Below are 27,763 nucleotides of genomic sequence, written 5' to 3'. Positions count from 1 at the left end.
GAAGAAGGGGAATTCCGCTAAGTGCTGGCAAGTGGAGAGCGTGGAGGAAATGGGACCAACGTGCTCTGGCTGGGATTACGGGAGCCGGCGAGGGATTCATCAAATCAGGGTTCAGACACCTCAACTCTCTGTGCAAGCTCTCCCAGATGCCATGCTTGGGGCGGGCTCACACCTACACTAAAAGACGAACTCACATCTCATGCCCTCATGCCCTGAGTTCCCATCACCCTTAGCAACCACTTGCAATTTAAAACGGAAGGATGCCCGCCTTTGTCCCGCCTCCTCTTCGGACCAACCGAGTCACTGAGAGGAAGAGCGTTGGTCCAATTACCTTGGCGGGAACTACAACCACCCAATAGGAGGCAGGCACAGGGGGCGGGCTAAAGAGGTCGGGGGCGCACGCGCAGTTGGGAGCAGGGCCCTCGGTTCTGTGGCGGTGTGGGTGACTTGGGTGCTGGTGGGGTCGCGTTGGTCCTCAGAATCCCCGCGTAGCCGCTGCCGCCTCCGCCTGCCCTCGCCATGTTTCTCACCCGGTCTGAGTACGACAGGTCTGTGCGGCGGGGGGAAGGCGGTTCGGGATTCTGGGTGGGCAGGCCCGCGCCGCGGCCAGGGTTCTGCCGTGTCATGGGGCGCCCCAGGAACCCAATTCTGGCCGGGCCTGGGGATCTCTTGCTCTCCCTAGGCGCCCGCCGTGATTCCCCAAACTAGACTTGGGCACATCGGCCGCACTTTGTCCTACCGCTGAGTCACCGCTGGGTCCTAACTCGGTGCGGAAGCGAGAAGCTCCAGTTTGTGCCTAGGGAGGAAGGCTTGAGGGGCTGGGACTCCTACCTTGAATCTGCAGAAGGCCAGAGGTCAACCTTTCCCCAGTTCATTTTTTTGGTGCCTAGTGTGACTGCCTTTTAAAAGAAGTTAAACGTGGTGCCTGGAAGACAATGCAACTGGAGACTATAGTAGGGCATACTGTGATGTATAGTTTCTTCAAATGCGCTAAGGCATTCTAAGCTATGCCCAGATATATGGTCTGGAGTCTGATTTTATAGGAACGGGAATTTAGAACGGTTTTCAAGCGATTTCTCATCATGCTGATTCCACTTAACCTAGGTTTTTCCGACTTTTTAAAAAAGCTTAAAGCAAATTAAACTTTCAGAACTTGGAAATGCTAACATTACTAAATTGTGCATATTTATGCTGCGGACATTTTTACTTTCAGTTTCTGTTTTTATCATTTAAGTTTTCACATAGCTATTTTTATTTGTTTTTTAAAGCCAGGAAAGACAGACGTTTTCTTTGTACTAGGTGGCTTGAGAAGCTGCATTTCTTGTCAAGTATATGTTGACCCTGTCAAAGTTTTATCATTTGGAATTACTACTTTTTCATCTTTTTACTGACTCATAGAAGATGTATGTGAAGTCTTAAAACTGACATCTTTTCCTACTATCCTAGAACATGACTTTGTTAGTCAATATTTAGCTTCCAAAGCATTGAACAGAATCATCTTGGGGAGATACTCTGAATTGGGTGTGTACGATGGAAATTATTATCCTTATCAGAAAGGCTTTATTAAATTTTGTGATCATTTACTTAGTGTATGTATTGATTGCTTTGTTACTCATTTTTGTATTTTCCCAATGCCTAAAATATAGCCCTTTCTTTTTTCTTTTCTTTTGAGATAGGGTCTCGCTCTCTTTTACGCAAGCTACAGTACAGTGGCATCATCATAGCTCACAGCAGCCTCAAACTCTTGGGCTCAAGTGATCTGCCTGCCTCAGCCTCCCAAGTAGCTGGGAATACAGGCGTGTGCTACAATGCCCAGCTAATTTTTTTAAAAAAATCTTTTTGTAGAGACAGGATCTTGCTGTGTTGCCCAGGCTGGTCTCAAACTCCTGAGCTCAAGTGATCCTCCTGCCTCCGCCTCCCACAGCTCTTACTCGCTTAGCTAATGTATTGGAGTGCTTGCTGTGTACAAGGCAGTATTCTACATGGTTGTCATGCAGCGTTGGACACAATCAAGTTCCTTGCTTTCATGTAGGAGACTGTCTTTAAAGAACTGTTTACAGAAGTAGCTGTGGTATGAATCAGAAATGTATTGATGTCATTAGAGCAATTCAAATCAATGCTAAGGAAATTTTGATGAGAGATTGCATTCAATATTAGAGGATCATGGAAAACTTCACAGAGGAGCTGATATTTAAACTGAATCTTGAGAAAGAGTAGGATTTTAATAAAGACAGTGACAATCAGTATTTTGAGTCAGAGAATATAGGATGACCAAAGTTGGGGCAGTGGAAAAGCACAATGCACGTTTGGGAAAAGTCCAGTCTGGCACATATGATATATGTACAGGAATAGAGGACATATGGGAGGGGCTAGATATTGGATGGTTTTTAATACAAAGTAAAGGAGTTTGGGTCTTATTCTGTAGGTAGTTGCATGCCTTTAATTTCCATTTTAAGAAGTTTTGTAATTATAATTGTGTTTTATAGAGATTACTTGCCTGGATTAGAAGAAAGCTAGTCAATACTGGTTAGGAGGCTATTGTAATAGTTATGTGAAAGATAATGAGGGCATTGAGAATAGAAGGAAGAGTGATATGTTGTAACATATCTACTGTAGTAGAGGAGGAATTGATATTAACTGATATGCCTTGGCATATGGTTGGATATGGGAGAAGATGAGGAATGAGTTGCTTTCTCATAACTATCTAGCTTGGGTAACTGGCAGATGGGAGGTGTTTTAAAATAAAACTGAAAGTAGGAATGGCAGATGAAGCTGATTTTGCAGGGTGGCTGGATTTAAAGAGATAATATTTCAGATTGGAAAGTGTTGAGTTTTGGTACTAATGGGATATGCAAGTGGAAATGTTCAGCAGGCAGTTAGATTAATTAGGAAAGAGTTCATATGGTAATAGAGATTTGGAAGTAGTTCATGCTTGTCATAAATGAAATAACCCAGGGAGATGGTAAAGTTTGAGAAGCGCATAGAGCCCCCTTATTGGGGAGGACACAGTAATACCTCATTGGATGAAGTTTCTAGACTAGGGTGTGGCCAGGCATGGTAGCTCACACCTGTAATCCTAGCACTCTGGGAGTCTGAGGTGGGTGGATCATTTGAGGTCAGGAGTTCGAGACCAGCCTGAGCAAGAGTGAGACCCTGTTTCTACTAAAAAAATACAAAGAAATTAGTTGGACAACTAAAAATATATAGAAAAAATTAGCCGGGCATGGTGGTGCATGCCTGTAGTCCCAGCTGCTTGGGAGGCTGAGGCAGGAGGATTGCCTGAGCCCAGGAGTTTAAGGTTGCTGTGAGCTAGGCTGATGCCACGGCACTCTAGCCTGGGCAACAGAGTGCGACTCTGTCTCAAAAATAAATAAATACATAAATATAAATAAATAAATAATAAACTAGGGTGAAAAAGTACTATAATCACATAGTGTTTTACAGTTTACAGAGTTCTTTCTCTTTTTTAATAATAGAGACGGGATATTCTCACTTTGTTGCCCAGACTGGTCGTGAATTCTTGGCCTTAGCGATCTTCTTGCCTCAGATTCCCAAAGTACTGGAATTACAGGTGTGAGCCACCATGCCTGGCCAGTTCTTTCATACTCTGTGCAATTCAGTACTCAATTGTCTTGTGACAGAGGCAGGACAAGTATTATATTTTTTCAGTTGAGGGAATTAAAGCTATCAGTGGTAGGGCTAGAACTCAATCCCAGGTCTTCTGACTTTAAACTTTTGTTTCAGTGATTTTTTTAAACTGTTCCTTAGAGCCCTAAACTTCATTTTAAATGGCCTGACGGATATTCCCCAGGAGCAAATCTGGGCGCTGGGATGGTAGGATTTTCCCTACATCTCTGATTTAGCCAAGATAATTCCTAGAGGTGATATAGTGGAATAGTTGAGAGTTGGGTCTCTATAGTCAGATTGTCTAAATTCTAATTCCAGCTCTGTCACTTATGCCTCTCACTTAACCTCTCTGTGTCTCAACTTCATCTGCAAAATAGTATTTGCTCTAGAATACTGTTTCTTAGGATCATTTTGAGGATTGAGGTACGTCATTTAAAGTCCAGGCGTATAGTAAATGCTCAATAAATGTCAGCTTTTATTATTATTTATATTTTGGGGTTATATATAAAAATTTCTTATGAAAAAAAGTTTTTGATAAAACAAATTTGAAAACACTGTACTGTATATCATATTACCTGTTATAAAGTCCAGACTCCATAAACCAAGGATTATAACTATTTTCATTTATTTGTTCAGATATTTTAAAGTGTTCATTTGTATGCTCTCAAAGCTTTTATAGCTAAGGCCATGATTAGTGCCGCTTCTCTATAGGGATTTCCAACACACTGGAGCAAGGAAAGGTGGGGAAGTGTTTTAGGTATAAAAGCAGTCTGGCTTGTAATTGATATAAATATCTATTGAGTGAATGAACCAGGTTCGGTTTTAGGAACTCTCAATCTATTATTAAGATAATATACTAAATCATACAAATAACTAGAGAAATGTCCCTGTCACTGACTTTCACTGAAAATTAAGATATTATCATCAAATGCACATAACAGGAAGAGGATAAGGAAAAATGAACCTTTTCTTGAGAATTACTTGGTAGTTTGGGAGCATGAACTTACTAAAGGACTTGCTAAGTTGATTCAGTATTAATCCAGGTTGATTCAGGATTGAAGCAAAAAAGACACCTGCTCTCCTTTGTTGAGTTTGAAAAGACTCTGGGAGTGGGGCAGAAGTGTTCTACATGTAAGTTTCATTCCCTTGAGAAATGGTTAATATGCGCGCGCGCACACACACACACACACACACACACACACACACACACACACAAATAACTACAGAGTGGGTGAAGTAGAGAATACTGACAACATATATATGCTCTAGCCATCTGACCTAGTTGTCAAGGAACTTGAATTCAGTGTCTACATGACTAGTTTTTCTAAAAATAATTTTGTTTTTAAATTATAGGGGCGTGAATACCTTTTCTCCTGAAGGAAGATTATTTCAAGTGGAATATGCCATTGAGGCGATCAAGGTATAGTAGCAAGTAGCATAGTTTTTGAAGTTTCATGGCAACCTTACACTTTGCTGGCAGAACATTTGGAGTAAATGTGTTTTAACTATTCCTCTAGAAAATGTTCTCATATCCCTTTACTCGACCACTATTAACCATTTTTTTCCTGTCAGTCAACATAGCTACAGTTATTAATCATTTTTATAACAATTTCAATCATATAGCTGACATCTATTTTAAAACTTCTTGAGCAGGTAACTACTTCATAGTAGTTTCTTTAATGTTTAAACCTCTTCCATAAGACAGTTCCTACTTCATAATTATGTAAGTAGCTTTTTCTCAGTAGGGGTGGGACATGTTTGTTTTTATACTCCTCTTGGTTATAAAGTGGATTATAGAAGTCTAAAGTTAGCACTTGCATCATTTTCTATTATTTTATATTCTTGAGAAAATCCTGTAACTGACCACCTCTGTATTCTTGTTGGTAAAGTTGTGAATTTTAGGGAATGAAAAAAAGATGTATCCTCTAATCTGGTAACATAAAATCAAGTAGTTCAAACCAGTATTCCAAAAACTAGAAAGTAAGCTATCTATACCTAAAGTTAGTTATCATGTGGGAACTATATTTGTTGGGTTATGGGTTATCCGAATAGTTTTTTGGTTGATAGATGTTTAAGAAGAACCTGACAGAAAAACAAAGATGAAGGAAACATGGATATCTAAAAATCTTTAAATCTAGTGTTGAAAGAAATTACTGGGGAATGCTTAAAAGAAAGAAACAAAAAAGATGTCTAAGTCCCACCCTAGATATTCTGATTTAGGTTGTCTGGGGTAAGGCCCAGGTGTCAGGCCCCAGTTATTCTAATGTCAGACAAGAGTTGAGAATCAGTGATCATCTAGGTCAGTTCTTTACTCTATTTAAATCACCTCTTTATCCCCAAACAGACTCTTTTTCAATAATCTGCATTTATGTTGTTCTCGTGATAATATTTTCTCACAAGATAGCCCATTCTATGTGAAACAGTTCATGGTGGTTTTGGAAATTTATCCTTGTATTGAGTCAAAAGCCTAGCTTCCTGAAGTTTCCTTCAGTTGGCCCAGATTTTGCTCTTGAACCACATATAATGTTTAAACCTCTTCCATAATATAGTTCCTTACATAATTGAAGAGATCTGTTGTGTTTCTCTCTTAAGTTACCTCTTGGAGAAAGAGTGCCTTAAGGAAAATGGGTGTATAAGAATCTGCAAAAGGGGAAAAGAGATTCTGATTAGTTGAAGACAGAAGTGAAAGTGGAAGCATTGTGATAGTGGGACAGAAAATGATCGGCCAGCTATAAGTGCCTATTTTTATATCTGACAGTCTTTGCCCTGTATTGAAAACATACGTTACTGTCAAATGCTAGACTATCAGAATTTCAAGCTGTAGCATTTATTTTGAACTTTAGCTAAACAAGAGTTCTGTCCAGGCATGCAAGCTAAGAGTAATGCTCAGTTTTTTGGATCCTGCTTTTAAGCTCCTTATTGCTCGTAATTTCCAGATTGTCTACTGGTAATTGAGGTGTGGTATCTTACTTCTGTAGTCTTAGGTTGGGCTAGGTTAGAGATAGTGGTGTAGCCCTTAATAGATATCACTTATGTGAAAATTCGGGTACTTCAGAGTTGAAACAACTTGCTTGTTGCCTTGGCAATTTATGAGTGGGCAATGAGAAAGCAATTTGATAATTATAAGTCTTAGTAGTATGAAAGGAACTGGACAGTGACTAAAAATGGCTGACGGTAGAAATTATCACTTGGAGGTACCATATGAATGGCATGGGTTCGACACTGCCAGCAGAGGTAGAAGAAAGCGCTTTTGGAGTAGGTTTCTTGGAAGAGGGAATAGAAGTCTGTGATAATATCAAAATTGTTATATTGAGCATCTAGATCTTGGTTACTATGCTAATGAGTTTTATTCAAGAAATATATGGGCTAGGCGTGGTGGCTCATGCCTGTAATCCTAGCACTCTGGGAGGCCGAGGCGAGTGGATTGCTCAAGGTCAGGAGTTTGAAACCAGCCTGAGCTAGAGTGAGACCCTGTCTCTACTAAAAAATAGAAAGAAATTAATTGGCCAACTAAAAATATATAGAAAAAATTAGCTGGGCATGGTGGCGCATGCCTGTAGTCCCAGCTACTTGGGAGGCTGAGGCAGGAGGATTGCTTGAGCCCAGGAGTTTGAGGTTGCTGTGAGCTAGGCTGACGCCACGACACTCTAGCTCGGGCAACAGAGTGAGACTCTGTCTCAGAAAAAAAAAGAAATATATGGATAGCTAGTTCAAAAAGTTCACTCTCTTTTCTCTTTCTACCCAATCTCCACCAAGTGGGGTGGAGGGAAAAAATTAGGCAGAATTATAATATTGAAATATCTGGAGGGAAATATAAGTATAAAAAGAACATTATCTTGAATTTTGATATATTTTATTAAACAGCCTGTCTCAAAATATTGACCCTTTTTTTGGATTAGAAACATAGGAAGTTATTTAAGTTAGAGGCCATATTGAATAGGCTGAGAATTTATTCTTGTGCTATGAGAGCACTTCCTCCACATAGTAATTATAGTTCCCAGGGACTATTGACATTTTGGATTAAATAATTCTCTGTTGTGGGGGGCTTCCTCTGCATTGTAGGATATTTAGCAGTATTCCTGGCCATTACCCATTAGATGCCAGTAGCACTCACTTTTTAAGTTGTGACAACTAAAATTATCTTCATACTTTGTCAGTGTCCCATAGGGGACAAAACCATCCTCCATTGAGAACCACTCTTCTAGATAAAATTAAAAAGTAAATATGAATTCTGTCCCACCCTGTTCATTTGGGGATTCAAGATCAGTATACTATATATAAAACAATTAGAGAACAACTAAGTGCTCAGTAAATTTTCTGACAGTGGTTTCTGACTATTGAATTTTTAAGGTATATATGGATGTAGTTTTAGAGTTAAAAAGTAAAATACATCTGTAATCTCAGCACTTTGGGAGGCCAAGGAAGGAGGATTACTTGAGGTTAGGAGCTCAATACCAGCCTGGGCAACATAGTGAGATTCCATCTCTAGAAAAATTAAAATAAAAATAAAAAATTAGCCAGGCATAGTAGCACATGCCTGTAGTTCCAGCTACTTGGGTAGCTGAAGCAGAAGGATTACTTGAACCCAGGAGTTTAAGGCTAAAGTGAGCTATGATTGTGCCATCGCACTCCAGCCTGGGTGACAGAGACCCTGTCTCTTACCAAAAAAAAAAAAAAAAAAAAAGACAGGCTAGGCGTGGTGGCTCATACCTGTAATCCTAGCACTCTGCTCAAGGTCAGGAGTTCAAAACCAGCCTGAGCAAGAGCGAGACCCCGTCTCTACCATAAATAGAAATTAATTGGCCAACTGATATATATATAAAAAAATTAGCCGGGCATGGTGGCACATGCCTGTAGTCCCAGCTACTCGGGAGCCTGAGGCAGTAGGATTGTTTGAGCCCAGGAGTTTGAGGTTGCTGTGAGCTATGCTGATGCCACTCCACTCACGCTAGCCTGGAGAAGAAAGTGAGACTCTGTCTCAAAAAAAAAAAAAAAAAAAAAAAAGACAGAATAGTTCTATAAACTTTGTAAAAAAACCAGCATTTCCTGGAACTGTCCCATCTATTAATATTTTCAGCTTTTCAGAGGTAACAGTTTAAATTCTTTTAGCTGATAATATTCTAAGCATGCACCTCTATTTCTCTAGAACACAGACTTTTTTGTTAGGCATTATCCATAGACTTTTCATTATGGAGGATGAAGATTTCTGATCCATGTCTCTAACCCCCGCCACACACAGTTGCCTAGTGGGGTGAGGGTAGGGCATTCCTCTCAATATATAATATCACATTGACTGCCACAGTAGAAAAAACTTTTTCCTTGGGGCCACGGTGTTTCATTACAAAAATTGATAAAAACTTTGAAAACAAAACAATCCTTTCCAATTTAGTGAAAAGTTTGTTATTGACTTCTATTCATTTAGTCCATGTTTTTAGAATTGAATTGTTAATGTTAATTGTAACAATAAGAAAGAACATCAACAAATAAGATTTTCACAAACCAGCTGCAGGGGTGCCCAGGGGGCTACCCATCACATAACACGTATGCTACAGCATGGCAGGGTAAGTTGCTTGTGCACCACACACCACACACCAAGATAAAGAATGTGAGTTACATATGCTTCATGAAGCCTCGGGCTTAAAACTATTGAGTTAAATATAACTCACATGGCAGTTCATGTGATATTATCATAATTTTGTTCGATCATTAGTCAACAATTATATTAGTATGACTAAACGCTATTCACAGCTTAGCCATTTTGTGTTCTGTGCTTATTTTTTTGTTTCTGCACAATGTTGTTTTTTAAATTATATAACAACAATTCATTCCAAAGTCTCTCAAAGTTATGTGTATCCTCTCAAAACATTCAGGCACATTAAGTATCCTGTTAAGGATTCTTAAAGAAATCTTGGAGCTTATTGACCTACTCCAGTCTGGACCGGTTGTTATCTGGGCCTGCTGCACAGCTATAGACTTAAAATTTTCTGTCAGTATCATTCTAGGTATTCCCTTTAACTCCCTCTTGTGTTTGATCCCTTGTCGTCGTCGTCTTTTTTTTTTTTTGAGACAGAATCTCACTTTGTTGCCCAGGCTAGAGTGAGTGCCATGGTGTCAGCCTAGCTCACAGCAACCTCAAACTCCTGGGCTCAAGCAATCCTCCTGCCTCAGCCTCCCAAGTAGCTGGGACTACAAGCATGTGCCACCATGCCCAGCTAATTTTTTCTATATATATTAGTTGGCCAATTAATTTCTTTCTATTTATAGTAGAGACGGGGGTCTCACTCTAGCTCAGGCTGGTTTCAAACTCCTGACCTCGAGCAATCCACCCGCCTCGGCCTCCCAGAGTGCTAGGATTATAGGCGTGAGCCACTGCGCCCGGCCTTCCTTGTCTTTTTTTATTTATTTCCTCAGTTTAGTTATGAACCCATTCCCAATAGTTTATAGAAACTTTAATTTTCAAGATCTTGTTTTTTCCTTTTACATAGCATTCTGTTCCTGCTTTATGGATAAAATATTTTATTTTTCTTCAAGAATTTTTTTCCAACTTTTCTTTAAATTTTTTCCCTTTTGATCTGGTCAGATTCTTTAGAGCTATGTTTTTCAATCTACAAGTCTAGACCTGTTAGTGGATATTGAAATCAAGTTAGTGGTCATGAGGAACATTTCTTTTTTAAATGGAATAGAGCAGTAGATATCATAATACCTTTCCCATAGTATTGGTAAGTATTTTTTTCATGAAACTTTGTATTTGGTATGTATTTATATCTGTACATTTTGGTCATGATATCAAATGTGTTTCTTAGTGTGAATTTTGGTCAAGAAGTTTGAAACCACTACTCTAGAGAAAACTGCTTCTCATTTCATGTCAAGAGGGTGTTTGTAGTTGCTGACTTCTGAGAGCTGAGTGGAGAAAGAAGGCTGGGGTTTTTAATATTAGGTTTGTAAATTTTTACTTAATTCTCTAGTTTTCAGTATAGTATGCTTGCCTTAGACTATGCTTGCTGTCCCCCAATCCAAAGACCCTATTTTTTATCTTATCCAGAGATTAAACCCAGAATCTTATGCAGAAGTCAGGGTGAGGGCAGTCATCTTGCTTTACAGCATAGGGGAAGGGATCAGGGAATATGTTGGTTTTTTTTTTTTCTTTTCCACATGCTCTATTCTGCTGGAAAGGAATCTGTTTTTTAAGCAGATGTTGAAATACCTTGCAGTTTTTAGCTTCTCCTTCATTTCCATTTCCAAAGATCCTTGCTACCATTTCTTTTTGCAGAGTCCTGTTATACAAATCAGGTTGTCTTTTTTGTTTGTTTGTTCTTAAGAAATATGGTCTTACTCTATCACCCATGCTGCAGTGCAGTGGCACAGTCTTGAATTCCTGGACTCAAGCAATCTTCCCACCTCAGCTTCCCAAGTAGCTGGTACTACATTCACGCACCACTGCACCTAGCTAATTATCTATCTATCTATCTATCTATCTATCTATCTATCTATCTATCTATCTATCTATTTATTTTTTGTAGAAACAGGGTCTCATTGTGTTGTCCAGGGTAGTCCCAAACTCCTGACCTCAAGCTGTCTTCCCACTTTGGCCTCCCAGTGTGCTGGGATTACAGGCATGAACCACCATGCCTGGCCCAGGTTTCTTGACCTTCTTTAGTGCTGGTTTAGGATTTGAATTTCTCAGGTCTGCTTAAGTAAATTATCATTAACCCATCTTCTTTCTTGATTTAAAATTTTGTTGCTATATCTTCTCCTAGTCTCTTTGTTTTAGTAGAATTATGCCTGGTTTTTTTTAAAGCCCTTTAATTTTGTGTTAACAGACCTGAGGAAGGAGTGGAGCTAATGTATGTATTCAGTCTGCATTTTAATTAGAAGTATTAGGACTTATTTTTTACATAAACTTTTTCAACAGTTCATCTCCTATAGTTATGCATGTATCTGTTGATTAAGAAAATACATGATAACAAGCTGGTATACATTTAATAACACTTCTAAATAAAGTTACAACTTTATACATTTGAAAAATAACATGTGAGATATGATCATTCAGTCTCTAGACATGTTAAGCAAAAGATTCATGAAATTCTTTGCAGTGCTGACTCTTGGCAGTCATTGCTTTGTAGAAATAACTAAACATAATGAGAATTCAGAGGAGAGAGCACAGTCATGGAAGGCTTCATGGATAAGGAGTGGAATTTGGATAGGCAGAGGAAAGAGATATTCCAGGGAAGACAGCACAAGCAGGGGTGCAAAGCTAGGGGCTTGAGGAAATAGGTTGGGCTATACCTGAGGAATTTTGTTAGAGAATAACGAGTAATAAAGTTGGAAGGGACAAGTGGCATCAGGTTATGAAGGCTCTGGAAGTTTGTTTGGATTTTGTTATAGGCAATATAGGGAGATATTAGTTCTTCAGAGAAGAAATTAATTATAATAGCATTTTATTAGCTAAATTGGGCTATAACATGAAAGATGCACTGGGAGAGAGATACCAAAGATGAGGAGAGGCTATTGAAGTAATGTGGACATTAACAAGAATAACATTTGTTCATGTATTATGTGGTAGACACCATTTTAAACATTTTATGTATTAATGTGTTTATCCTTCTCAATGTAGGTGTTGTTATATTGTCCTTGTTTTGCAGGAAACTGAGGCATAGAGAGATAGATGACTGGGATGTTGGAATGGAGATGAAGAGATGAATTTATATTGTTGACTTCTAGTGATCTTGAATGATTAAATTAATATTTTTATATTGTGGGTGGTCATGGGGAGGTGTTTCTTTTTCTTTCCTCTCCCTCCCTTCCTCTTCTTTTCCCTCCCTTCACTTCCTTCCTTCCTCCCTCCCTTCCCCCCCCCTTTCTTCCCTTGTTTCCTTGTTTGGGAAATACCACTTTTTGGGACAGACCAAGATAGATAGCAGAGGTAAAAAGAGACCAGGTCCAAAAGAAAACATTTTCTTCCTTTCTTGCCCACTATTTTTAGAATCTTCCCTTTCCCCAAATATTGGCCTCGGAGAGTGGATTTTTCACATGTTTTCAAGACTTTATTGAACTTGCTCTTATAGAAGTATAAAATTCTATAAATCAATGTTATTGCTGTTGACAGGAACAGTATGTTATTAGGGTGTTCCTTGTTCTCTCTGCATGTTAGATATGGCCAATCAAAGCTTTTATCTTATGAGGATACACTCTGAGATATCTGGTGAGTATGTTCTTGACCTGTACATGGTAGTCATAACATGTTTCTCTTTAGCTTGGTTCTACGGCCATTGGGATCCAGACATCAGAGGGAGTGTGCCTAGCTGTGGAGAAGAGAATTACCTCCCCACTCATGGAGCCCAGCAGCATTGAGAAAATTGTAGAGATTGATGCTCACATAGGTAAGGAGTAGAAGAAAGCTGTTCAGTAGGGTCTGAGTTGGGTTAATAAGTCCTCTGTGATATTCTAAGGGAGGTTCATGAGATAAACACCTATCCCCTCGTTAGCTATTGTTTTCCAGGCAGTAGGCCAGACGTATAACTTTAGGATCAGGACAGTTGCAGAACTCATTTATGTTTAACCTACTCCCAGAAGTTCCTTTCTCCCTCAGATTTAGACTTGGCAAATGTGATAATTATTGAAATATATAAAGGTTGAATCATAGGCCAGCTCACTATGATGGCTGGGTTTTAATGTTAGGCCTGGTAGGGGGCCACCAGGAGCAAAGGATCATGTGTAGGAAGGTAGGGTATCTATTGAGAAAAGAGGAAGTCTCGAGGATCTTCACAGTGACTAAGCGTCAGAGACTTATAACAAATCAGTCTTTTTCCTCTGTTTTTGGATTTTTATTCCTTGGCCCCTCATCCTCCCCCACCCCCCACCCCCGCTTTTTTGGTCTTTATTATAATTCCCCTGCCTTGGCTTCTGACATCATTGTAGCATTACAGGGTGAGTAGTTCTATTTATTTAAAGCATGGTTATCCAAATTTTCTTAACCTAATTAGTGAAACATTGGTAAAATAATTAATGGCTTGAAGGCATTAGAACCAAATGCCATGGCGACTCTGGGAGCTTGATATTATCTCTTTTGTAGAAGTAGAAACTGAGGTTTACTCTTTTAAGATTAGAATATTGTATCTGCTTTATGTCAAGTCACCTGTCTTTTGGAGGTGGGTCAATGTCCCTTCATTCAACAAATTAAGAACCTACCATGTGCCAGACATTACACTAGACACCAGGGATACAGAGAGGAATAGGACATAGTCCTTGTTTTCTAGGAGCATACAGTCTAATTGTGATGGTAAACATGTAAATGAGTAAACACAATTAAGTGATATAGGTATTAAGAAAGACTCCTGGTGTATGTGCTCAGTAGGGGTTCAAAGGAGGAAATAATTAGTTTTGCCTTGGGTCAGTGATGGGCTTTCAGAAAAGGATTCCCTGAAGGTGATACTTGAGCTAAGTTTAATTCTTAGAGAAGTGTTTACCAGGCAAACAAGTGTCTGGGTATCCCAAGAAGAGCATCCTAGTCAGAGGGAATAGAGATGACTGAAACTATGGTGTAAAATATAAAATACCGTGGCACATGCAGTTTAATATGACTAGGAGGTGAACTGTGGCAAGAGATGAGTCGGGGGTCAGAGAGTGGAAGTCCTTTTTTTATTAATACCATGTTAAACAGCTTGAACTTGAGCCACTGATGGGAAAGGATTTAAACAATGAGGTAATATGATCACACAAGAATTTTAGAAAAGACCATTCTGATGACAGTGCCAAAGGTAGACTGAATGGGGCTGAAACTGGAGGCAGGGAGACCAGTTAAGAAACTTTTGTAATAGTTCAAACAGCAGTGGTGAGGTTAAGAAACTTTTGTAATAGTCCAGAAAACTAAGGCAATAGCCAGAGAATAGAGAAGAAGGATTAATGCCAGACAAGTTAATCAGATAGAGATTGAGAGAAGTTAGGACCTGATTGGTTGTGAGGGCTTAAGAAGAAGATGGAAGTCTAGAAGGGAAATAAGATGAGTTGAGTGTGTGGTATATCCACGTCGATATATCAAGGGGGTCATTTGGCTTTATATAAGTCTGAAATTTGGGAGAGAAACCTAGGCTGGAGATTTAGATTTGCATCATGGCATATAAAATAACAGTTATAGCCATAATCTTGGAAACTTCCTCTTTAATATAACTAGTTGGTTTGTGTTTAAGACAAGAAGGTAAAAAGTCTTTTGCTTTTTTTCTAGATCTTCCACTGTAGCCCATAGTGAGATAATTTTTTTTTTCCTGTTTCTTAGGTTGGGACATTAGTGTTTAATTCAAAAATGTATCATGGTCTACAAAGAGTGCTAAAGGCATGTTGAGGGATGTAATATGTGAAATTTCATGTTTGGTTAGCTGTGTTTCTCTGTCTTCTGTCTTATTATCTGGACTTCTGTGTCATTATGGATGGTTTTTTGTTTGTAACATCATTATACTTGGATTCAGCATAGATCATTTCTCATCTAACCTATTGGGTATAATGCTATGGGATTGCTGAATGGCTGCCAAGGTTCCATTCCAGAATTTCAGGATTTCCTGAGTGGATGAAAGAGTTCTACAACGATCTGGCCACTAGGTCACTGTTGCTTTTACATTGCAGGTTGTGCCATGAGTGGGCTAATTGCTGATGCTAAGACTTTAATTGATAAAGCCAGAGTGGAGACACAGGTAAAATTGGCATCATCTCCTTTTTACCATGATGCTTGAGTTCCTTATTTAGTCTTGATATAACTTCTTGGGCTATATTGTAGGTACCTTTGTCAATATGAGATGTGGCTCTTGGGAGTGATTTTGGGTAGAATTCCCAGTTATAACGTTCTGGGGCTTAGAGTTTAGCCATCCAACCATTGCAGCTTTAAGGACGCTCTGGTCAATAGTGCTGACAGTCTCTTGCTTCTTTTGGACTTGCCTTATATAAAGTATGCATTACACTGCATTCTGTTTCCTAACTGACTTTCTGTGGGAGCACCATGGCAGGAGGTGGACATAGTTAAAGGACATTCTCCCCTCAACTGCCTTTGCTGCCAGGCTTGCAAGTAACGGCTCTTATCTGGTGAGTAGTGGTTTGTACCAGGTGACAAATACTGGTCAGGAATGCTGTTTTCTTTCTTTCTTTCTTTTTTTTTTTTTTAACTCAGTACCTGCTGCCTGGAAAGTAGTAAGAAACTAATAAGAAAAAAATATCTCATGGTAAAATTTTTTGCACTTATTTGCAAGTTTGCTGTCAGTACTTAAGAAAGAATAAGTTATTTAACTTAAACACCAAAAGAGTAAGATAGAGACTTTGAAGGAAGGTGGTACTTGACTATCAGCATTTACTTTGTGAAAAGAATAAACTTGGTGCTTTGAGGGGTTAACTCTGTTTTTCAAGGGCATAATCCTCTAGTCTGTCATTGCTTAGAGTCTTTTTGATGTTTATTTCTAGAGCTATTTCTGTTCCTCTCATGCAGTCCCAAGTACTAATGTCTAGTGTTAATTAAGAAAAACATACTTGAGCTTTCATTTTCCAACCACATTTCAAAGGGATGTGTGTATGAGATGGTGGGCTGCTTTAAGGCCTTCTTATCAGAAGGTGTATCATTCTTGCTCTTCTTTTAGAACCATTGGTTCACCTATAATGAAACAATGACAGTGGAGAGTGTGACCCAGGCTGTGTCCAATCTGGCTCTGCAGTTTGGAGAAGAAGATGCAGATCCAGGTGCCATGGTGAGTGTGATGCTTGTGTCAAGTTTTCTTACCATCCTATGGAACTCAGGACATTTGTCCTCTGAACATAACTTACCTAGCGCCTCTTACCTCCCTTACTTCACAGCCACTTATCTTAATACTTCTTTTTGGTTCTAGTCTCGTCCATTTGGAGTAGCACTGTTATTTGGAGGAGTTGATGAGAAAGGACCCCAGCTGTAAGTACCACTTTGCAGGGTTTTTCCCTGCTTTTGTTGTTGTTGGTGGTGGGGTTATTTTAATTTGGGGTAAGGATTGGTAGTTTAAATCAATTGAGAAGATTATTGTAGAGTTGTAAAAAAAGAAAGGCTTCTAACTCTAAAATTCAGTGATTCTATGCTGTTTATACAAACAAATTTGGGGATTCCATAAAGAACTCTTCTATTGGAATCAGTGCTAATTCTAGAAAGAATTAGAAATAAGTTTGCTACTATAGGTACAGTATGTTTTAGAGCTTTGCTCTCTATTGTTGATCTGATCCTTATCCTCAAAATATTACTAAGATAGGCATACACAAGTGCTGTATTTATGTACACTATGCTTTTCTTCTTAATCCCTGAGGAAATTACTAATTTTCTTAAACACTTTTTAAAATGTCTGGTTTCTCCAGATAGAATATCTTTTGGATCTGTGCCTCAGTATTTTAGTGGTGTTTCCTGATTGTGGGGCCAAGCATTTATAGTTTTCTTTAGTGAGATGTTTGTTACTTAAAGTGCTACCACTCTTAAACATTTTAATCCTCTTCTTTTGGGGGGTTTTTACAGATTTCATATGGACCCTTCTGGGACCTTTGTACAGTGTGATGCTCGAGCAATTGGCTCTGCTTCAGAAGGTGCCCAGAGCTCCCTGCAGGAAGTTTACCACAAGGTAATTAAGCATTTTCACAACTTTTATTATTATTTTAAAAATCAAGGTATAATTTACATATAATAAAATGTACAGACCTTAAAGAGTTCAATTCTGTGAGTTTTGGCAATTATATGTACCCTTTGAACCACAACAAGATACAGAACCTTTCCATCACCCTCCAAAAAATGCTCATCCACATTCCAGTCAACCTCTCCCGCTCCTTTGCCACCATTTTTACCACTATACATTAGTTTTGTCTGTTCTTTTGCTTTTTTTCTTTATTTCAGCATATTGTGAGGGTACAGATTTTAAGGTTTCAATAAATGCCCATTTCCTCCCCTCCCCCCACAAGTCTGAGTTTCCAGCATGACCATCCCCCAGATGGTACACATCTCACTCATTATGTATGTATATACCCGCCCCTTCCCCCCTCTTTTGCTTTTTTATAAATGGAATTATACAATTTGTATTTTTTTTTGTTTTTAACATATTGTTTTTGAGATCCATTCATGTTGTACCAATAGTTCACTTTTATTGCTGAGTAGTATACCATGGTATTGATGTACCACAATACATTTATCCTCTATCCTCATAGCTTTACTTAGCAGTTTATACTTTGTAGTTTAGCTCTTGAACCAAGTAGGCATTTGGTACTTTCTTTGTGGGATGGGAAGATTTGGTTTTGGGTAATTCATTGGCATGATTGAAGGCTGCTATATTTATCATTTGAATGGTTCATATAGAGATGCCTGCTCACATTAACTCCTGATAGTATTGATTTTACATGTGGAGGAAATTGTAATAGGTGATAGAAATGGGTTTAAAAAAAAAAGAGTGAATTTTTGGCCGGGCACAGTGGCTCACACCTATAATCCTAGTGCTATGGCAAGCTGAGGCAAGAAGATCACTTGAGCACAGGAGTTCAAGACCAGCCTGGGTAACATAGCAAGACCCCGTTTCTTAAGAAAAAAAAAAAAAAGAATGACTTTCTAAACAATTGGGCTGCCTTTATAGATCATTTGGCATTATTATTAATGGGGTATCACCAGTATCATCTTATCTTCTAAATTAAAAGAGGAATTCAAATATACACTAGAGAAGTGTAGCCCTTTCCTCTTCTTTAAAGATCTTTTAGTAAAAAAAAGTTGGTGACTTTGTTGTGTGTGGCTCAAAATAAGGCTTTTTTTCCCCCTCTGAGGAAGTGTACTCTACTTATTTACCATTTACTTGAGTCTTGGAGATACTTGTAATACACTGTACTAATTAAGATGTTTGATATATTAATATTTACTAAATCATTTTTTCATTGAGATAAAGGGTTGAAATCTCTGTTGGAAGGAGGGATTATGTATAATTAATGGCTTATCTTCTCACTCATCTTTGTTTCAAGTCTATGACTCTAAAAGAAGCCATCAAGTCTTCACTCATCATCCTTAAACAAGTAATGGAGGAGAAGCTGAATGCAACTAACATAGAGGTATTTTTCTGTTTCATTGTTTTTTATTCAGATATCATAACTCCCATTGCTGAGGATTGAATAGATCAAGAAAATCACATTTTTGTATGTTCATTTTTAAGAAATTATTGGTAATTTTTGAATAATAAACAGCTTTAGTAAAGTCGTGATGGCAGAAGCCAGAATTCAATGAGTTAAGAGTGAAAGGGAGGTGATCAAGTGTAGAAAACAAGAATATGTTTTCTCAAGAGGTTTGATTAGCCAAAAGATAGCATTAAAGAAAAGGATTTGTGTCTTCTTAAGGATGGGGAAAGTCTTGAAAATACAAGTGGATAGAAAAACATTAAAAGAAAAGAAAAGGACAGGTTAGGATAGTGATGGAAAAGTTCTAGAAGAGGAAAGCTGTGGTACAAATGAAGGAGTTGGTTTTAAAAAGTAAAATTCACTCAGCATTGAGTAACCATTACATGGCAGATAGCTTGATATAGGGATATAGACACCGAAAAATCCAATCTGTATTCAAGTAGTATACTGTATAATGCAGGGGACATAACACATACAAGAGCTTAGGATATGCTTTATATTAATAATAGCAGTAAGAACAAATTGCCATGAGAGCACAAAATTTTGACTAGGACATTAGGAAAGCTTCCTGGAAGAGGTGATGTCTGGAGAAGGGAGCAGAAAGGTATTTCAGGAAGAGGGACCAGTATGTGCAAAGGCTCAAAGATGTGAAAATAACTATGCATAAAAGGAAACTTTGAGGATTTTGTCTGACTGCTAGGGTGTGGGATGTACCTAAGATAGGGGAGGTGGCAACAGGTGAGACTGGAGAGGCATGGACCAGATTCTGAATGCCCTTATTTAGAATGCTAAGAGACAGGAGAAAAGGAAGTAATGATGGGTAAAGATAGGTAGGTTAGGAGATAAATTGGGAGAGATGTCTTATGTTTCTCTGGTAATTGTTAGGTCATCTGCTGAGGGTGAGTGAATGAAACAGTGAAATTAAGGAGAATGGGAAATATTTGGGAAGGTCATTATGGATAGGGAAAAGAGAAGACAGGGATGAGTAAAAGGATTGCTGGGCCACATTAAAATACTAGCTGAGGCTAGAATAACAAAGAGAATTGTTCTAAAAAGTCAGGATAGAGATTACCCTTGGAGATGCAGTATATATGTATATATTTCAATTAAAAAGTTTGAAAGGCCAGCTGAGGCTATAATTATAAATTATACACCAATCAGCACTCACCAGGATATTTGTCAGTTATGCTCATGAGAAAATGGACGTTTGGATTAATCCCTGATAGGGGATTGACTAGTTAAGGACATAATGGAGAGTGTTGTTGGTGAATGGCTTATTAGTAGAGCCAGGTTTCATAGGCTGCTGTGAAAGGGGCAAAACTAGATACTAAAATAGGAGGCTGGCCTTAGGAGTGGTAGGAGGATCTGAGAAGAGGAGTTGAAATAAGGATAGTGGGAGGTGGTTGGCTTGCTCCTTGAGCACTAATGGAGAGAGGGGCGTTTAACATGGTTCCTCAGTGGAAAAAGTTACTTCATAAATATGGTATTTTTTACCTTCTTAATACAGATTTGAAAATACTTCCTCTTCTTGCCAATCTCTGTGAAGATGAGGTAAAACACATGCAATAATACTCCCATCTTGACCTTTAGGAGGGATTTTTTCAGTACCTTTCTAGTACTTTATTTTCTTTGGTACTGTTTCTTGGCATTCTTGGCATGAGACAGTTTCTTGGCATTTCTACTATCTCTTTGCCACCTCAGAGGAATTCACTGTGGCTCTGTTGATTTGACAATGAAGGCTCTACAACCTGTTTGATTCAACTGAAAATGCAGTTATTTTTCAGTTCATTCAGTTTTAGTGCCACTACGGTATTACTTTGAAAAGACCATCAGGTATGTCTCATCCAGGCGCTAACATTAACCACATTAACCCCTGCGACTACAGTTTTCTTCATGTTAAAAAAGGGGTGCTGAGTGCGGTGGTTCATGCCTGTAATGTCATCTACTCAGGAGGCTGAGACTGGAGGATCCCTTAAGTGCAGGAGTTTGAGACTGCAGTGAACTATGATCGTGCCACTGCACTCTAGCCTGGTGACAGAGCAGGATCGTGTCTCTTAAAAGGGGTGTCTAAGACTAACTGCTCTACCAGTGCTCTATCACATGGCTTTTAAACCCGTCTGTCAATAAGAGTCTTTGCAAATAGGGCCCAGAAATCTATATGTGAAAGCTACTTGGGTAATTCTGATGGTCAGTCTAAGAAGGACAGGCATTTGGGAGCCACTGCTCTAAGTACTTCCTTCTCCATCTCCTTTAAGTCCTTGTTCCATCTTTTACCCTTCCATTCTCCATTCTCCAGACTTGCTACGAGCCACTTCCCCTAAGAAAAGGAAAATATACAAGTTACATCTTTTTTTTTTTTTTGAGACAGAGTCTCACTCTGTTGCCTAGGCTAGAGTGTCGTGGCATCAGCCTAGCTCACAGCAACCTCAAACTCCTGGGCTCAAGCAATCCTTCTGCCTCAGCCTCCCGAGTAGCCGGGACTACAGGCATGCACCACCATGCCCAGCTAATTTTTTTTATATATTTGTAGTTGTCCAGCTAATTTCTTTCTATTTTTTTTAGTAGAGATGGGGTCTCGCTCTTGCTCAAGCTGGTCTTGAACTGCTGAGCTCAAACAATCCACCTGCCTTGGTCTCCCAGAGTGTTAGGATTACAGGCATGAGCCACCGCGCCCGGCCTTACATCTTTCTTTAAAAAAAAAAGCAAAGCCATCTTTATTAACATTCTCTACCTAGTGTTCTACCCATCTTTTTTGTTGAGGTATAATTTACATACAGTAAAATGCACCTATTTAAAGTATACAGGTTGGTGAATTTTGACAAATGTGTAACCACTGTATTGCTACCACAATCAAGATATAGAACATTTCCATCATCTGAAAAAGTTCCCCCACACCCCCTTGTAGTCACTTCCCCCACCACTGATCTTTTGTCACTATAGATTTGTGTTCTAGAATTTCATATAAATGGAGTTCCACCATGTGTACTCTTGTGTCTGGCTTTCACCCAGCATAATGATTTTGAGATTCATCCATGTTGTATATATCATTTATGTTACATTTTATTGCTGAGTGCTATTTATCCATCCTATTTTTTAACCTTTATTGCTAAGTCTATTCCAAGCAGAATCTGTATTCAGTATCTTCACTGCTTCACCTATCATTTATTTCTCAATCACTATCATTTATTTCTGCTGTTTTTATTTTCATGAGACAGCTCCTTGCTAAGATAACTCCTGTTTGTCAGATTTCATGGTCACTGTTTGGAATTATTATTTGACCTTTCTGAAGCATTCTCCTAGAATTTGATAATTCTAAAATTAAAATCATCATTCCTGAAAACCATTTCCTCTTCTGATATTTCTAATTCTGCTTGATGTCACCCCTGGTGTACTTGTCATTCATATCAGAAGCCTGGAAGACTTTGACTTCCCTTTTCCTTTACTAAATTGTACCTTTGCCCCCTTTTAAATAACTCTCAGGTCAGTGCCGCTTCTCCATCTCTACTTCCAGAGCCTTTTGTTCAGATCCTCATTTTTCTCCTATCTTGTTTGTCTTCAGAGGTCTCCTATTCTTCCTGCTTCCAGCCTTGCCCTCCTCCACTTCAGTCCATTTTTTCCTTATTATGCTATTTGAGTGGATTTTCTAATGCATACCTAATCTTAACTGTTCTCCACTTAAAACATCTTTTCTGACTCCTACTGTCTATGAGATAAATTCCAAACTTCTTTTCATGGCATGGTAATTCACTATTTCTTAAGTGATATGTTTCATCTGTTAGGCATTTTGCATGCAGTAATTTCTTTTAATCCTCACATAACTCTAGGATAGGATAGATATTCCTGTTTCCATTTACAGAGGAGCAAATTGCAGCTTTGAGAGGGTAGGACCTTGCCCAAAATAACAGAACTGGTACATGGTGAAGTCAGGATTTGAATCCAGGTCTGATTTTAGGTCTTGTACTTTTAACCACTTTAATATACTCTCTCTCTCTGAGCTCTGACCCCCCCCCCTCTCCATTTTATCTCATATCCCATGTACCACCTCTGCTTTAGCCATACAAAATTTTCTTTCAGTTTTACAAATACATCATGTTGTTTCATGTTTCTATGCAGTTGCACATTCAGTCTGCCTGTCCCCCCCTTGACTGTCTGACCCATTCTTGCCATGCTTTAATGTACGACTCAAAGGTTGCTTCTCCTTGAAGCCTTCCTGGAATCCCCCAGATCATTATTTTACATATGCTTAGCTCTATTATAACAGTTAGCTGACACTGAAAGCATTTGGCATCTAGAGCCCTCAGTAAATAAGACACACTCTCCTCATCTTTGGGTCCTTAATCTGTAATACAGCTGTAACTAGTACATAGGTGCTTAGTAATTATTACTGATGGAACATGACAGAAAATGTCTGTTCTACCTGCCTCACAGAGGGTTTTTGAAAGTAAAGTGAGATAAGAAATAGAAAAGTATATTTCATATTCATTATGTAAATACATTTATCATTATGCAAATGTAAGGGATTATTTTTACTCATCTGGTGATGAGTAACTTCCTGAATGCAGTACTTTGTTCAAATCCTGACGTTTTATCTATCTGTCCTCTTATCATTGATCTTCAAGTAAAGATATTCGACCTTTTTTTTTTTTTGAGACAGAGTCTCACTTTGTTGCCTAGGCTAGAGTGAGTGCTGTGGCGTCAACCTAGCTCATAGCAACCTCAAACTCCTGGGTTCAAACAATCCTTCTGCCTCCGCCTCCCGAGTAGGTGGGACTACAGGCGTGCACCACCATGCCCGGCTAATTTTTTCTCTATATATTAGTTGGCCAATTAATTTCTTTCTATTTATAGTAGAGACGGGGTCTCGCTCTTGCTCAGGCTGGTTTCGAACTCCTGACCTTGAGCAATCCACCCACCTCGGCCTCCCAGAGTGCTAGGATTACAGGCGTGAGCCACTGCGCCTGGCCAAGATATTAGACCTTAAGAGAAGCATTCATCACATTTATATTTTTAAATATCCTTGGAATAGAACTCATGGCCTACATGGACATAAGTTAATTGTATACATATATTTTGCAAATATATTTGGGAGTCTTCTGACATTTCATGTAATTGGATCTGTCTCTTGGGAGAATCTAGAGGAGACTGCAGGCTTTGAGAGGAGCACGTTTTTATTTAGTCTCTTTTCAGACAACATCATCAGATGTCTTAACATGTGCAGCAATCTTTTTCTGAATTTTACTTATAGATGAGGCAGAAAATAATAAACACCATATAACTGGATTATGTTAATTCTGTCTGGCAACTTTCAAATTATATTAAATGTCAGTAATGAATATTACTTTTAAAATGCCCTACTGTGTTTAATTTTAAAATTAAAAGGCTGGGCATGGTGGCTCACTCCTGTAATCATAGCACTTTGGGAGGCTGAAGCAGGAAGATTATTTGAGGCCAAGAGTTTGAGACCAGCCTGAACAACATGGTGAGACCCTGTCTCTACAAAAAATAAAAAAATTAGCTGGGTGTGGTGGTTCCCCCCTATGGTCCCAGCTACTTGAGAGGTGGAGGTGGGAGATGACTTTGAGTTCAGGAGTTCAAGGCTTCAGTGAGCTTTGATTGTACCATTGCACTTTAGCCTGGGTGACAGAGTGAGATGTGAGACCCTCTCTCTACAAAATAATGATAAATATATATTATATATTTCTTATATATATATATATACATATATATATGTATATATGAATGAAGAAATGACATTTAAATTAAGCACAAAGCTTTTGAGGCAAATGTGAAGTGGCACCTATTCCTTTATATTGCCCCCAAATGTGGAACTATGTGATCAGCAGAGATGATGGAAAACCTAGTAGTTTTAGTTAAATTTGAAATTAACCATCTTCAGACCCTACTTTTTATCACATAAAAGATTATAATCTGGACTGCTGGTTATTACCGATATCTTAAATCATAGCTGATTTCCTATGCCAATATTAATGGAATCTTTTCATGTCCAGTCCTTTTAAAAAGACAAAACAAACTTTTTAAAGTTGCTACATGGACAATTTTAGAGAAAGTACCTAACAGTGATAGTTAGCAATTATTTGGTGCATTATGTTCTAAGTATTCTTCTAAGCACTTTACATATATTAACATTTAATCCTTACAACTACTCTATGAGTTAGGTATTATTATCCTCATTTCACAGATGAGGGAATAAGACACAGTGGTCGAGTAACCTGAGGTCACACACCCAAGTTCAACTTTTAAGTATGTAAATGTGCCTTTTAAATATATTTCCAAAGAACTCTTTAACAGAAAAAGTACTGACTCCTTATTTGATGCTGCTTATGTGATCCTTGTTAAAAAGTAACTTCAAGAAGTAACAATGGGCTGGCGTGGCAGTTCTAATTTCAGACGATTTAGTTTTTAAACCAACAAATGTAGTGAAAGACAAAGAGGGTCATTATATAATGGTGAAGGGCACACTTCAACAAGAAGAGATAACAATTTTAAATATATATGCACCCAACTTAGGTGCACCCAGTTTCATAAAGCAAACCTTACTGGATCTAAGCAAATGGATTAATAGCAACTCCATAATCACCAGAGATTTCAACACCCCACTGACAGCACAAGACAGATCCTCCAAACAGAAAATTAATAAAGAAATAATGGACTTAAACAAAACCTTGGAACAACTGGGTCTGACTGACATCTACAGGACATTCTACCCCAAATCCACTGAATATACGTTCTTCTTATCAGCTCACAGGACATTCTTTAAGATTGACCATATCCTAGGACACAAAGTAAATCTCAAGAAATTAAAAAAAATAGAAATCATACCATGTACCTTCTCAGATCACAGGGGAATAAAAGTAGAAATCAACCCTAACAGAAACTCACATTTCTACACAAAAACTTGGAAATTAACAACCTCCTACTAAATGATTACTTCATAAATGAAGAAATCAAGATGGAAATTTAAAAATTCTATACTCCTACATTGCTGGTGGGACTGCAAATTAGTTCAACCTCTGTGGAAAGCAATATGGAGATACCTTAAAGCGATACAAGTGAATCTACCATTTGATCCAGCAATCCCATTGCTGGGCATCTACCCAAAAGATCCAATGACACCCTACAAAAAAGACACCTGCACTTGAATGTTTATAGCAGCACAATTCATAATTGCAAGGCTGTGGAAACAGCCCAAATGCCCATCAATCCAAGAATGGATTAATAAAATGTGGTATATGTATTCCATGGGGTACTATTCAGCTCTAAGAAACAATGGTGATATAGCACATTTTACATTTTCCTGGTTAGAGCTGGAACCCATACTATTAAGTGAAGTTTCCCAAGAATGGAAAAACAAGCACCACATATACTCACCAGCAAATTGGTATTAACTGAGTAGCACCTAAGTGGTCACATAGGTACTGCAGTAATAGGGTATTGGGCAGTGGGAGGGGGGCGGGTATATACATATATAATGAGTGAGATGTGCACCATCTGGGGGATGGTCATGCTGGAGACTCAGACTTGTGGGGGGAGGGGGGGAAATGGGCATTTATTGAAACCTTAAAATCTGTACCCCCATAATATGCCGAAAAAAAAAAAAAAGTAACAATGATGCCATGCATTTGGTTAACTATTAGTGGTGAGTAAACTTCAAATAGAAAATTTGATCAATAAGCATTTTTATTTTAGAGCCAGAGAGCTATTTTAGGAGCCTACTGCCTGGAAAGGGTATCCTTGGGACAGCAGATCCCTTAGTTTCTAAGGAACAGCTGCATCACCAGCATAGCCTCTCCTGACTGTGCTAGGGCCATCAGCAGGGTAATTGAGCCCAGCTTATTAACCCTTCTCTGCTTTCTTTCCAGCTAGCCACAGTACAGCCTGGCCAGAATTTCCACATGTTCACAAAGGAAGAACTTGAAGAGGTTATCAAGGACATTTAAGGAAGTGTGATCCTCAGAACTTCTCTGGGACGATTTCAGTTCTCTTAATTGCCTGTAAATTTTACTTCCAGTCCCCGTTTCTTGGAAAATTGTATGTGCATTTTTTATGATGTCTGTACATATAAAGGCAGTTCTGAAATAAAGAAAATTTTAAAATATTTGTTAATAGATGTCTGTTCTCTTTTTTTTTTTTTTTTTGAGACAGGGTCTCACTTGTTGCCCAGGCTTAGTGAGTGCCGTGGCGTCAGCCTAGCTCACAGCAACCTCAAACTCCTGGGCTCAAGTAATCCTTCTGCCTCAGCCCCCCGAGTAGCTGGGACTACAGGCATGCACCACCATGCCCGGCTAATTTTAGATATATTAGTTGGCCAATTAATTTCTTTCTATTTATAGTAGAGACGGGGTCTCGCTCTTGCTCAGGCTGGTTTCGAACTCCTGACCTCGAGCAATCCGCCTGCCTCAGCCTCCCAGAGTGCTAGGATTACAGGCGTGAGCCACCGCGCCCGGCCTAGATGTCTGTTCTCTTATAGTGTAGTCTTTTGTTTGAAATGCATATGTTAGCAGGTCAAAAGGATATGGTATTAATAGCTCTATCCGATTAAAGTGTCTATTCTAAAACTGTTTTAGTGACTTTCCACAACAAAGTCAACTATATCCATGAATCCTTTGGTGTTGGTAAATGAACTCAAAGTAGCTCAGCTCCTCCCAGTGGTTATAGATGTTAACACCACTGTAAATCCATTTCAATCCTATACTTTCTCTTGAATAAATATGTATTTTTGTTGCTTTCCTTATATGAAAGAGATGCTACCTATTGATAATCAAAAGAACATGTTTTGAGGTGCTCCCCAAAACACTGATGGGTTGGAGTACACCATCTACAATGTTGTGCCAGTTCTTCAGTCTTCATAGACAATTTGGAAAGAGATTTCCCTTTTTATGAAGTTAAGGACTATAAAGGAATTAAATTCATGATCTTGGCCTCAGTGGCAATTAATAACAAGGCTTAGCCATATCAGTAAGAAAGAAATATAAAATTCAGAATTAGG

At 38.7% G+C, this 27,763-nt stretch overlaps 1 protein-coding gene across 1 annotated transcript; it reads left to right on the top strand.

Annotated features, from left to right (window-relative positions):
• The first annotated feature begins 383 nt into the window (after positions 1 to 383).
• PSMA5 (proteasome 20S subunit alpha 5) lies at positions 384 to 26,872 on the top strand. The gene is made up of 9 exons (XM_075999942.1): positions 384 to 548; positions 4,981 to 5,047; positions 12,881 to 13,007; positions 15,244 to 15,311; positions 16,242 to 16,349; positions 16,488 to 16,546; positions 17,132 to 17,234; positions 18,607 to 18,693; positions 26,637 to 26,872. Exons 1-9 carry the CDS (start codon positions 520 to 522, stop codon positions 26,712 to 26,714), a joined length of 726 nt encoding a protein of 241 aa, XP_075856057.1. The 5' UTR covers positions 384 to 519; the 3' UTR covers positions 26,715 to 26,872.
• Positions 26,873 to 27,763: the final 891 nt, after the last annotated feature.

This window comes from Microcebus murinus, chromosome 2 (assembly GCF_040939455.1).
Source record: "Microcebus murinus isolate Inina chromosome 2, M.murinus_Inina_mat1.0, whole genome shotgun sequence".
Classification (NCBI taxonomy): domain Eukaryota; kingdom Metazoa; phylum Chordata; class Mammalia; order Primates; family Cheirogaleidae; genus Microcebus; species Microcebus murinus.
Note: the sequence above shows the minus strand (reverse complement) of the source record. Positions and strands in the feature narration are given on the sequence as shown.